At 37.0% G+C, this 13,356-nt stretch overlaps 1 protein-coding gene across 4 annotated transcripts in view; it reads left to right on the top strand.

Moving 5' to 3' along the window:
* The window catches only part of tanc2a (tetratricopeptide repeat, ankyrin repeat and coiled-coil containing 2a), a 173,275-nt gene that overhangs the window by 79,849 nt on the left and 80,070 nt on the right, over window positions 1-13,356 (top strand). For 2 of the 4 annotated variants that reach the window (XM_048197802.1, XM_048197794.1), the window contains one exon: window positions 1,822-1,919. The exons of 1 other annotated variant lie outside the window; for it this stretch is intronic. In XM_048197802.1, coding sequence (XP_048053759.1) covers window positions 1,856-1,919 — 64 coding nt within the window. In that variant the 5' untranslated portion in view covers window positions 1,822-1,855. Of the gene's footprint in view, window positions 1-1,821; window positions 1,920-12,842; window positions 13,225-13,356 lie in introns of those variants that run through there. One more of the 4 variants, XM_048197821.1, reaches the window with a different exon arrangement.

The following is a 13,356-nucleotide window of genomic DNA, read 5'->3' on the forward strand; positions in this document are numbered from 1 at the left end:
TATCTATCTATCTATCTATCTATCTATCTATCTATCTATCTATCTGTCATCCTATCTATCTATCTATCTATCTGTCATCCTATCTATCTATCTATCTATCTATCTATCTATCTATCTATCTATCTATCTATCTATCTATCTATCTGTCGTCCAATCTATCTATCTGTCGTCCTATCTATCTATCTATCTATCTATCTATCTATCTATCTATCTATCTATCTATCTATCTATCTATCTATCTATCTATCTATCTGTTGTCCTATCTATCTGTCGTTCTATCTCTGTCGTCTTTATCTATCTATCTATCTATCTATCTATCTATCTATCTATCTGTCTATCTGTCGTCCTATCTGTCTATCTAGCTATCTATCTATCTATCTGTCATCCTATCTATCTATCTATCTATCTATCTGTCATCCTATCTATCTATCTATCTATCTGTCGTCCAATCTATCTATCTGTCGTCCTATCTATCTATCTATCTATCTATCTATCTATCTATCTATCTATCTATCTATCTATCTATCTATCTATCTATCTATCTATCTATCTATCTGTCGTCCTATCTATCTATCTATCTATCTATCTATCTATCTGTCTATCTATCTATCTGTCTGTCTGTCTGTCTGTCTGTCTGTCTTTCGGTCTACCATTCTGTCATTCTGCCTGTCTCTATGTATCATTCTGTCTATCCGTTTATCTTATTCTGTCTGTCTATCAGTCTGTCAGTCAATATAAAACCATGTGGCATCTGCAAATGACACTGAAGCATTTCTCTAAGCTTTTCTGTGCTATTTTTTTGCAATTTTTTAACCAATTAACCAGCTGGTCTTAAAGTGATTTTTATTATTATTATTATTATTATTATTATTATTATTTGGACATCTACTAATGTTTGACAACCTTGTTTTTTTTATTTTGAATAGTATATGTACTGTTTTAGAAAATCGAAAAAAAATATTTTTGTGAAAAAAAAGAAAAAAAAGCAGTAAATGTATGGATTCTAACTTATTTTACTCACATGGGTGCCATAGCTCATTTTGTCAGAGAGGTTGAACATGCCAGTAGATGACTTCTATTCTATTCTATTCTATTCTATTCTATTCTATTCTATTCTATTCTATTCTATTCTCAAACACATAAATGCTTTATTCATACATGTGAATTCAGCTGCACAAATACCGACCAAAGAAGTAATTTCATTGAAATCCACTACCAACATCACGTTCAGCTGCAGAACAAAGTGTGTCTCTATCTTGTGCTCTTTTACACATATAAACACACACACTTAACTCATACGTGAAGCGGTAATTAGCAGCATCAGGGTGTGATCCCTCCGCAATGTGGGTGTTGAGTGAGACCTAAAATAATCTAGTGAAGAATGACGAATCCCACGAATGAAACTCATTATCAGCTGCAGTGTTCCAGCAGGCTGAAGGCTCTGTGTACCTGAAACATATAATCACAGGCTTCCAAAAATCCCCTCAATAACTCTTTGTCTAGACTTCAGAGCCGATGTGCGGCGAACGTCACGAGTCGAGCTGCATTTTTAGAGAGATCACACGTTTTAAGAATTGAGTGTTGATGAGCAAAGGAGCTAGAAAGTGATTGTGGGTGGTGTTACGAATCTTTTATAGGTTAAAACGTAGTGGCAACTGTTTTGTTGCTCAATGTTTGTGCATCATCTTTTTTATTAGTAGTAGAAATGGTCTACTAAAATGGCATATTTCATTTTTTTTTTTAATATTATTATTATTAGTTCTGTTTATTTATACAGGGCAGGTACATGTTTCTCACAGTGCTGTATTTTTCTCTCTGCAGATTTCTCTATAGCCCGGTCCAGAACTGTGCAGTCATGTTCAGGAACAGTCTGAAGATGCTGCTTGGCGGCAAATCCAACCGCAAGAACCGAAACAGTGGTAGGTTGAGCTAGTCGTCTTTTTAAGTTCGAAAGCTTCCCACAACCGGACCCCAGTATGTGCCTTTAGTCAATGCCAAGCAGGAGAGTAAACGTTCAGAAGTTTGTATACAGGATGTGTTCTTGTGTTACAGCTGTGCTGTTCTTTAATTGTCTGTCCATCATATCTCTCAGATGGCTATCGCATTCAAGGAAAATAAGTCAGACATGACTATAAGTCACACTGGTCAAAATTGCGTTTTTGAGAAAAAAAATTATCAGGTCACATTCTATTATTATATTCAGAAATAATGTAAAACACCAGTAAATAAACAAAACCATTGCTAACATTATAAACACTATAACTACCGGTGTGTGAGAAATGCGCTATACAAATAAACATACTCGCATACCTCGCTTGTTCAGCAAGGACTAGCAAATTTCAAATGATAAAAAACAACAACAAATTACATTCCAGAAAATACGGTATTTGGCTGTTGCGCATATCTCACTTTTTTTTTCAAACATCTCGCACCATGAGTTGTAGTTATGTTTTTTAAAGATGATATGTCAAGTTAAAAGTAGTTCAACATTTGTCATATCATCAGTGTCAGAAGGATCTACCAGATGCCTAGTATGAGAGAGTGGGGTAAGATGTGTCAGTAAGTAAGCAATGGCCCCGTCCCAAATTGCACACTTCATATGCACTTACGACCTTTTAGACTTACAATGGCCGTCTTGTGCGTGTGATCGTGAAGTCCACGAGACCACAGGGTGTGCCATTTGTCGTTTTAAGTTTCAGAAGTGTGCTTGTGAGCGCCCCCTTTGCGGTCAGTATGCACCTTCGATGCACACTTTTTCCGAGCCCGCACTGAAGCGAGCTCTGCAGCAGACTTCTACCTGACAGTCAACAAAAGCGCAGACTTGTAAGAAGACCACGAGTGTTTAGGGTGGCAAAAAAAAAAAATTCTATCTTATATGAATTAAATCTTATATCAAAGCAAATTTATCCTTTTTTCAAGTGTAAAAATATAGTACGCATTAGTCAGCCGTTGAAGTATAAAGTCATGCAAATGATTTAGCTAAAAAGAAATGATTAAATAAAGCACTTTTTTCCAAAATGGTAGCTGTGAAGTAAATTATGTTCAAATATAGTGAATATTATCAACATGTAGTCAACCATAGAAAAAGTGGCATAGCTTACCTCACTCTCATCTACAGAGTCTGATGAGGCACCTATAACACTGTCTGTTTCTCCTGAACTGCAAACATATAATTTAGAATCTACTACAAACTGCGTTTATTGAAGAGCTTAGAGAGAAGCTAGCAAGCTACAGGCTAACTAACAGTGTCAAGCCTGTGCACTAACAACACGCCTGAGATCCCATTCTGTTTACGCTCCGTCTAGCATTTTTATGTCTAGTATAGGAATGATGTGTTTTTGTATATATGTGTGTGTATTTTAGCTCTCAGAGAGATTTCAGCCTTGTGTTGAGGAGATTACAATAGTCAGAAGCAACTGTTGGAGCGAAATTAGGTTTCCGCAAGTGAACAGAGCCAGATGAAATTCAAATGGTGAATGGTGATAAATGGTGTTGCTCAATGAATGAGCACACACTTACAGACCACTACTGCATATTTGCTGGTGTAGCAGAGTTTGAAAGAATGTGTGTATCATAAAACCCCCCTTTTGCTGTCTTTTGACTATCTTTGTCTTTTTCTCCTCCGTTTAAGGCCTGTTTCGTACCTGATGACTTATTTATTCGGAGTGTGTAATATACACTGCAAATAGCATACCTTGTTAGCAAACGCTATTTTCACTATCTCCGCACACCAATGTCTGGTTGGGCCACTCAAGTTTTAAAAAAGACAGGCAGAATTCAACATCTTCAGTGGTGCAGCAGTAGCAAGTAAAGCTTGGATACATGGCTTTTAACGCAATCGACACTGGTTCAAATCCGCCTTTTGCCGAGTTCGCATTTATTTTCAATAAAAATGAAAATAATATTTTAAAAGTGGAAATAAACTGCTAACGAATGTTTAATAATATTAAAGGGTTAGTTCACCCAAAAATGAAAATAATGTCATTTATTACTTACCCTCATGTCGTTCCACACCCGTAAGACCTTCGTTCATCTTCTGAACACAAATTAAGATATTTTAGTTGAAATCCGATGGCTCCGTGAGGACTCCATAGGGAGCAATGACACTTCCTCTCTCAAGATCCATAAAGGTACTAAAAACATATTTAAATCAGTTCATGTGAGTACAGTGGTTCAATATTAATATTATAAAGCGACGAGAATATTTTTGGAGCGCCAAAAAAAACTAAATAACGACTTATTTAGTGATGGCTGATTTCAAAACGCTGTTTCATGAAGCATCGGAGCATAAATGAATCAGCGTGTCGAATCAGCTGTTCGGAGCGCTAAAGTCACGTGATTTCAGCCGTTGGCAGTTTGACACGCGATCCGAATCATGATTCGATACACTGATTCATTTATGCTCCGATGCTTCCTGAAGCAGTGTTTTGAAATCGGCCATCACTAAATAAGTCGTTATTTAGTTTTTTTTGGCACTCCAAAAATATTCTCGTCGCTTTATAATATTAATATTGAACCACTGTACTCACATGAACTGATTTAAATATGTTTTTAGTACCTTTATGGATCTTGAGAGAGAAAATGTCATTGCTCCCTATGGAGTCCTCACGGAGCCATCGGATTTCATCAAAAATATCTTAATTTGTGTTCTGAAGATGAACGTAGGTCTTACGGGTGTGGAACGACATGAGGGTGAGTAATAAATGACAGAATTTTCATTTTTGGGTGAACTAACCCTTTAAAAGTGTTTATAAAGGGTTAAGGGAAGGTGTAGGGAGGATTTTTTTTCTCCCAATAAGGCAGCATCAGTTTAATAATTTTAATAAATATAATCATTTACACTATTATATTGTTGCATCATGTTAATGTACAAAATCATTGAGGTGCAAATAGCATTTAACAATTTAAAGTATAGATAGCATCTAAGTACTATTTACTTTTATTGCAAAGAACTGCTACTTTTACATGGTGTAAATAGAATCTATCGCTATTGTCACCTTGTGTAAATAGCATATCGCTAAAAAAAATGTTGCTATTGTCACTTAGTGTAAATAGAATATATTGCTATTTTCACTCAGTGTAAATAGCATCTCGAAGAAACCCTGTCAGTGTGAAATCAGGGGAACCTGCTGTTGCGGTCACGCTGTCGCTTCTCTTGCATGCTACTTGTGCTTGTTGTGTGAAACTGGCCTAAGAGCTGAGATATGCCAGAGGAAGACTGCAGTTGTAGAGAAGTTTCAAGATTGTGGTAGAGCTGAGCAACACAGATGTGCTGTGTGTGATGGATGAGGAGGGTTTGTTTGTTTGTCTGTATGCTTTCCTGTGTGCTATGTTTGCCTTTTGATTTTCACTGAAGTGTGTCTCTGTCACTGCAAAGACGTCCACGGCAGCAAACTTTTGTTTACCACACATACAACATATACATCCACTCAAACACACACGTACTTTACTTCTCCTCATACATCAGGTCTGTCTGAATCTCCCATAAAGGTTTAGTCAAACAAGTGGCAAGTCTGACTCACCCAACAGACCAGCCATTCACCTCAGTGAGATGTGTATCAAAGGAACCTCACACTTCCCAGAAAGACCTCCTGTCTTCAGTCCGTGTCCTCAGACTGTGGTTGAAATTCATGCTACTTTGCTGACTTCTCGAGTCATTTTCTCTTCAGGGACTATGAGCTTGAAGGGGCCAATTGAGTTTCACTCCAGTGTACTTTAGGGTGTCATTACTGTCACAGGTTTAGATAAATGTAAAGTCATTTGAATGGCCCCATTGAGGAAAAAAATGACAGTAGTACATAGTATTAGAAACTGTAGAGGCTGCATTGAGGGCCTCATTAAGCAAATTATATTTAAGTTTAAAATCTTTGATGCTAAATGATTAAGCAGCATTATGGAAGATATAGAATCAAGTTGACAGTTCTAAGACATTCAGACCAAAAATACTCGATTTGTTTTAAATATTATTGAAAACACTAACACTACATTGAGCTTTTTGTGTTGTTAAGGTCTGAATACAATTACTGTGATTCATTTTAGTTGAACTGTTCATTCAAATGGTTTTCAGTGAGCTGATTCACTAAAACAATTCATAGAAGCATTTGAACCAGGGCCCAAGTGCAATTTTACTACTTTGTTGTAGTCAAAGGAGTTATTCACCTATTTTATACATACTATTTTTATATTTTATATACTATATAGTATAGAAACAGTGTTTGCTGTAAGGGGTGGCTCAAAACCTATAACTGTAGTGTTTGTTTTTGTTTTTTTTTAAATGCGCAATTGAAACTGAACTGGACAGCCGGTGATCTTGCATTTTACAGAAAAGTGATTGTGTTCCACAGGAAAAAATGTTATACAAGTTTTGTGGAGTTAAAGGGAAAAAAACTGCATACTCACTGAAGCATATAGGCTTGTTTATTCACCAACATTTCGGCTAGTAGCTTTTGTCAAGGTATGAAGTATGTGGAACATATGAGAAGGTAAATTATTTTTTTTTATTTTAAGCAAGTGATTAGACTTGATGGATTTACATGCAATAAGCATGCAATTTCGTTTTTTTTTTTTGAATTTGCATTTGCACTTCAAAAACAAGCTTTTGGTTGTTTCATTTTGTTCTTGATTAAGTTATTATATTATTCCACCTTCATTTTAAATCATTTTCAAATGTTTTGCATTTCAGTCGAATCATTACAATCAGCTGTTGAGGCTCTCGTGTTCAAAGTAAAAATACATACAGTACCTCACACCAGAATAGAAATCAATTGCATTTTGGCTGAGGCTTTGCAAACAGACTTTTATGGTATGTAGGCCTGTCGCAATAATCAATATATTGACTTATCACGCAATATATGTACATGACCTCAATACATTTTTGGTGACTTTTGGGCAATATATTTCCCATTTTGTTTACATGATAATGAATGTCACCAACATTTTGTCAATCATGCTGTCATCTGCATCCTACATAGAGCAGTCATTGACAGGTGAAAAAAGGCATTATTTGAGGCGTTCTAGTGTTTTCCTCACAACTACAGACAGTTTGGAAGAACAAGTCCGAATACTCTCGATTTCAAAGCCGCAATCCACTGTTACGGTGCATATATAAATGTCTTAGTTCATATGGACATCTGACTGCTAAGTCGGGTTTGTGTATTCAGCAATAGTTCACCCTTACTTTACTGAGAAAAGAAGGTTAGGGAACCTTTTTTAGTAAATATTTACCATTTATTCAAGTTTTTTATTTAGGATATTACATTTTTTGATCCTTCATTTCCATGATCTAAAGAATTAAATGGTTGTTGTCATTTGAAAGTGTGTAGGCCTACTTGCATTATTATGCATATTATGAATATATATTTAGTGGCATAAAATTACAATATTCTTTTATCGCAATTATATCTGGAACAATATATCACACAATATCGTGACAGGCCTGATGGTATGTACTCGACAGTAATGCAACAACATGTAAGTAACTGTGCTAATTCTAATGCCTGATCTAATATGTAATGATTCATGTACAGTCAGATGATCTTTGTCTGTGTGTCAGTAGATCAAACCAGTGACTACGGTCAACTTCACGTTGTTTCTCTTAGTAGGATGAAAATAATCTGTTATTTAAAAAGTGATTACATTATATATAGAAAGCAATCAATGGAGCTGTCAATCAAACAGCACAAGTTTATCAGCGACTGAGTTCTGGACTCCTGTATTATTCAACAAATCTCTTTATCACGTTTGCACTGTTATTTTGAAAGCATTCGTTAGTGTGTAGAAATTGAGTTGCAGTCATGAAATCACTGCTTTCATGCGTTCAACAACACGTCTGTGATCGGCTACAATGTTCATCACTGCAACCTTTCATGCCACGATCTAAATATAATGCAATGTAATCAACACTTTTCACGATTAGTTAACATTGAGAGCAGTAATCGTAAAAATGTACTAAAAGATGTGCTTTAGAGAGGGTAATACTTAGCTATTTTATTGGCAAAGATGTTAGCCAATCACAGCAGTGGGCATTTACACTGAAGTTTCACAGCAGACACGCCCAAGCGTTCAAATCAGAGGGTAGGAAAAATGCCTTTTATTTCTAAATTATGACAATTTTTGATGTAAAAACCATACTAACATTAAGTGCACCCCAGGAAAAATAAAACAATACAGTTCATGACCCCTTTAAAATCAGCTGCTAAGGGTCTTGTGTTCAAAGAAAAAATATGTACAGTAATTCAGACCAGAGTGGCAGCTGAAAAGTGCAATTCTCATATGTGATTACCCAAAAGAATTGAGCCAGGTGCCTTAGACTTGGGATTTGGATATGCTTATTCCCTTTAAATTCATTACGCGCCTAGGCACCAATTCTCAATCAATGCAGAAGATGTGTCCTGTTGTTGTGAGGCCTGTGGGTTTGTCTGTTTTGTATTACAGCTGTATTGTTGTACTCGTCTTTGATCTCGACTGGAGGATTTCCACAAGGTTTTGTCATACAGTAATAACTCTCTTCACTCGGCATGTCTCTTCGTATCCTGCAGTGCTACATATGTGGAGTGCCTATGTAGTCACTGGTGTTTTTTTTTTTTTTCCATTCCTTCCTGCCTTTTTTTCTGTTAGTATTCAGCTAGATGCAAATGCAGCTCTCTTGGCTGAATATGTTTGCCATAAATTAGATCTGCACAGCCAGCAACTTACAGAGCACAGCAGAGGAACTGAGCTCCACAGTGGAGAAAAAAAACACATGTCGCGGGGCGATTGATGGTTAGCCTCTAGACCCCTCAAACATCGTGAGCAGAATCCTAACAGTCTCAAACAGCTGCCAGCAGCACTGACCCATGAGCCCTGTGCGGTTTGAATATGATGCAAGCCTGTATAAGAACTGCAGGCGATATTTTACCTCTAGCATGTCATTGTGCTGGCAGATTTTGACAGACGTGGTTGTGGTTGATTTGATTAGTGTAATTATTTATATAGAGAGAACTTTATACAAATAAATGCTTGATGAATGCTGATATTGGAATATTTGGATAATGTATGGTGAAAGTAATCTGTCCATTTTAATTGGACAAATTTGGTTCAGGATTGATGCCAAAAACCAATGAAAGCTATTTAGGGTAACATAGCACATTGTTTCCTTAGCCTGCCTGCTTTTCAAAAAATGTCAAACCATCTATATTCTTTTACCTTTGTTTGTTTGAGCCAACTTCAGACCAGGATTGTGTGGAATTCAAAAATGAATTGAGAATGCATTTTGCAACAGAATGTAGAAGCTGATTGCACGGAAGTATAATTGGAATATAAATTAATTGAAATTTAAAGAACTTTTTTTTTTTTTTTTTTAACTAGAATAGTCATGTTTGGCAAGACAAACTTTGTTGGTTTGAAAAAGTCTTGTTTGAAATTAAAAAAAAAAAAAAAGTCTTGAAGGATGGATGTGTATGGGTATAGATAGATGAAGCTATAGATAATTGAATTGCAATTCATTGAATTACTCTTGTAATTCAAATTCCCGTGGGGTGTGGCCAACTCATTATTTGAAAGGGAGACAATTCTTGAATACTGCATTTTGCACAACCCTGGATGGGACAGCATTGCTGTGCTGATGGAAACACTTTACGTTGAGGGTCTCAAAGCCTGGTGGATGATGCCCAACTCTGCCTGGTATTTGTAGGCTTTTCACTAGGCTGTGTTTAGGAAATCCAGTCAGGTTTAGCAAACCAGTTACTTTAAAGAATGGAGCCCCCAAAGCTGGTGACTTTTTGTAGCTGATGGATTTCAAAGATTAAGGCTTCAGTCTTTTCTATATATGCTAATAATGTAAAAATATCCCATAGCCCCTTTATTTTGGTCAAATTCCCTTTCATTATCTTTACCCACCACCTTGCTAAAGCTCTGCACCTCTACACCAATGTCACTGTCCTTTCTTGCTGACAGAAATTGGCCTTCTGCCCAGCCCACGGTGAACTGCGTGCCAGATGGGGTCTGTTAATGTGAAGGACTTTTAGGATCATTTCTTACTCCAGTCCTCCTCTGGAAGAAGAGTGTTGAATCCAGCAGTTTGACTGAAATTAAAACATTGAAATTGGTGGTTCTCAAGTGTTAAGCCTTGTTCACACCAAGAACCATATCAGTGTGTGATAATGTTTAGTTTATCATAAGCACACACTGCAGTTATGTCTCCTGCCACTTTACATGCTTGAGCACTTGGATTCTAATTGGTCAATGTTTTTATTGTCCTTCAGCTTGAAAAAAAAAAAAAAAGTTCTGAAAGTGATGCCAACCATGTTGTTCTTCTGGGTCGATATCGCTATGTGGACAATGTTGGTGTGGACATTCTCTATTCTCATATTCAGCGCTATAGTTATAGTTATGGATATTGTTATTGTCTTTGTTGTGAACAGTCCTTTAAACTTTATTACCCTCAAGACCAGCGAACCTTTCATATCCTTAGACTGGTGCTCCAAAGAAAGAGGATTTTAGAGTCCCACATTATGAATCTGGCATGTCTTCATGTATTGTGTTTTGGACTGTTGGGATTTAAAAGCAGCATTCTGCAGCTCTTAATCAGCTCTTAATGGTCTCCTTATAATCCAATTTCATTGTTATATTCTGGCAGATACATGAAGCACATGGCCCTACTGGAATAGCCCAGAATGGACCTTCAGGAATGTCCCTGCACTTTTAGATTTGGCTATACTTTGGCTCCCCATTTGCTGGTCCTCTCATAAAGAGGTCCATCAATCTCATGTGGACTTTGCTGGAGGGTCATGGAGAGCTCCTCATCCTTCAATGATTCCAGTCCCTCCAGAACCTGGTTGTACAGTATACATCCTTATTTTAGGGAGTCTCCCACAGATAAGATTGTTCTTGATTTTAAGGGAGGTTTTGGGAAAAAAAAAGAAAGAAAGAAATGTATCCAGTTCTTTGGGAGTGATGGGCCTCTTTGACATTCTTATCTCATGCTCTGTTTTACACCCTTGAATTAGGTGCACATGTCTGGGTAAGAGATTGCTACATAGAGCCAGAGAAATCAAGTTAAATATGCAGTGGTGGTATTTGTTTCAGTTGCATCAACTTTGAAGTTTCATTATAAAATCATTTCAGTGTCCTTTTAAGTCCATTGACTCTTTCTTGGATGTAGATATACTTAAACATTTAAATTACAGGACAAACAGCTTTTACAGTTAAACCGTTGTGCATATTTGAATGATTGTAGTGTCTTTTCTGTGCACCTGTATGTACATGTTTGCTTGCTGTACGTTCATGTGTGCATATATGTCTGTAAGCACTTTTTCACTGAAATTACTGGAATAGCTAAACCTGCTAATTAGAAGGGGGTGTATATACAGTACTTTTGGTCATGTAATTTATGTTGACAGTCTGACTAGAAGGTATAATGTTTTCTTTCTCACTCATATGGACACTATAGACTAACCAGTGCTTTCCCAATAATGAGTGCAATACTGAATGTACAACCAATGTACACTCAATGGCTAGAGAATACCCATAATGCATTGTGAGAGTCGCGCGCCAAATGAATTCCCGCGTCTGACCAGAAGATGGCACCCACAGCTGAATCATCCATCTATCCATTTTCCAAACCGACGGTCCAATGTGGCTATAGCATAATATCTTACAGGTATAAATACATTTTTAATTGATTATTAAACTGTTTAGTTAAGGTTATACATAGTTTAAATGACAGAGTTCATGATAAATCTTTTTTTTTTTTTATCTTACTACTGGAGCTGCCAGTTTGCCAAGTTTCAAATAATTATTAAACAGCAAGGACAAACCTTGCAAAGGCAGAAACCCTTCCGTGTCGAAAATCACTCGTTTTCATTCGCTCCCTCAAGTGAACTAAATTAGTGGACTAATGTCGGGAATAGTGAATGAGGGTATAGGGAGCGATTTCGGACACAACCCTGGAGTCTTTACCAACTGATAATTTGAATCAGGTGTGTTTGATTAGGAAGTGTTCATGATTTTGTCAGATTCAGCTCACTTCTGGTGATGAATTTATAAGCTCCAGCTCAAAGTATAGCTAAGTATGCACTCATACACAGGCATGCTGTACACACACTGTAGTTAAGCACTTTGTCCTTATCAGTGGTGCAGCGACTGCAACACTCCTATCCACTCAGAGGAACTTGAACACCAGACGGAATAAATACCTCAGCAGTTTCAGTTGAATCTATTCTCTGGCCCTTTGAAGATGTTTTATAATCCACCTCTCAAGTTTAAACATACAATGGACGTTTCACAGCTGTTTTAGAAGTGTGTAATGTAATAACAGTCATTATATATTATATTATATTATATTATATTATATATTATATTATATTATATTATATTATATTATATTATATTATATTATATTATATTATATTAGGGGGGTTATATGTATTTTGCTGTTCAGACTCTGAACAAGACAACTTAAAAGATTTGATTCAGATATTCCAGAAAATCTGAATTTTGCTGTCTGTATGAACAAAGCCATTGTGTTCCGTAAAGGAATGTGAAAAAAAACGTGTAGAGACTCTTTTCAACACAACCGGCAGAGCACACAAGAGAGGTTAAGAGAATCTGAGAGAAAAAGTTTGAGAGATACAGCTGAATAGCTGCTATCGAGTGGGAGAAAAAGAGAAAAGAGGAGGAGGAGGGTGCGTCTGTCCGCCTCGCTGATGAGTGAACATTTGTGTGTGTGTGTATCAGGGGGATGTATGATCTTGGCGCATGCGCCGGTACCTGGCAGTCGCCCTCAAGACTGCAGATAACTCTCTCCCTTCTCAGCATCACTCGTCTAAGCATTTTTCCTGTCTTTTTCTCTTTTTTTTCATTTTTTTTTCTTTTTCATTAACCTAGTCTCTAATTTCTTCAGTTATTTACCATGAATCTTGATTTGACTGTGTTGGGATGTGGATTCTTTGAACTCGCAGAGGTGAGCTACAAGGTCCTGAGGTTTTTGGGTCGTGCTGACAGATTTTGGGGTCTCGTCCGGGATAGGCGATCTTTAGCAACAGACTCCTGATAAGCTCTAAGGAAATACCCCAATAGATTTTTACAACTTTGAAGAGCCTGTAGGACTTGACTTCATGCCGTCTTGGGTCCTTCATTAAATCAAAGGGTAGCAGAAACGCTGGTGACAACGTGCCCCATCTGTCATCTCACAGGAGTGATCATACGGGTCTAACTTTTTCACCTTGGTGGCTTCCTTGGCGACACGTGAGTATGATTTCTGTAGTGGTCTTTATTAAGTGATCACCGGATGAGCGTAATGAATCTTATAACAGTAGAAATGAGAATACTGCAGGGAAATCAAAGCCAAATCTGACACACATACACTAACACATTTAG

The sequence above is a fragment of the Megalobrama amblycephala genome, linkage group LG1, assembly GCF_018812025.1.
Source record: "Megalobrama amblycephala isolate DHTTF-2021 linkage group LG1, ASM1881202v1, whole genome shotgun sequence".
In the NCBI taxonomy this organism is placed as follows: domain Eukaryota; kingdom Metazoa; phylum Chordata; class Actinopteri; order Cypriniformes; family Xenocyprididae; genus Megalobrama; species Megalobrama amblycephala.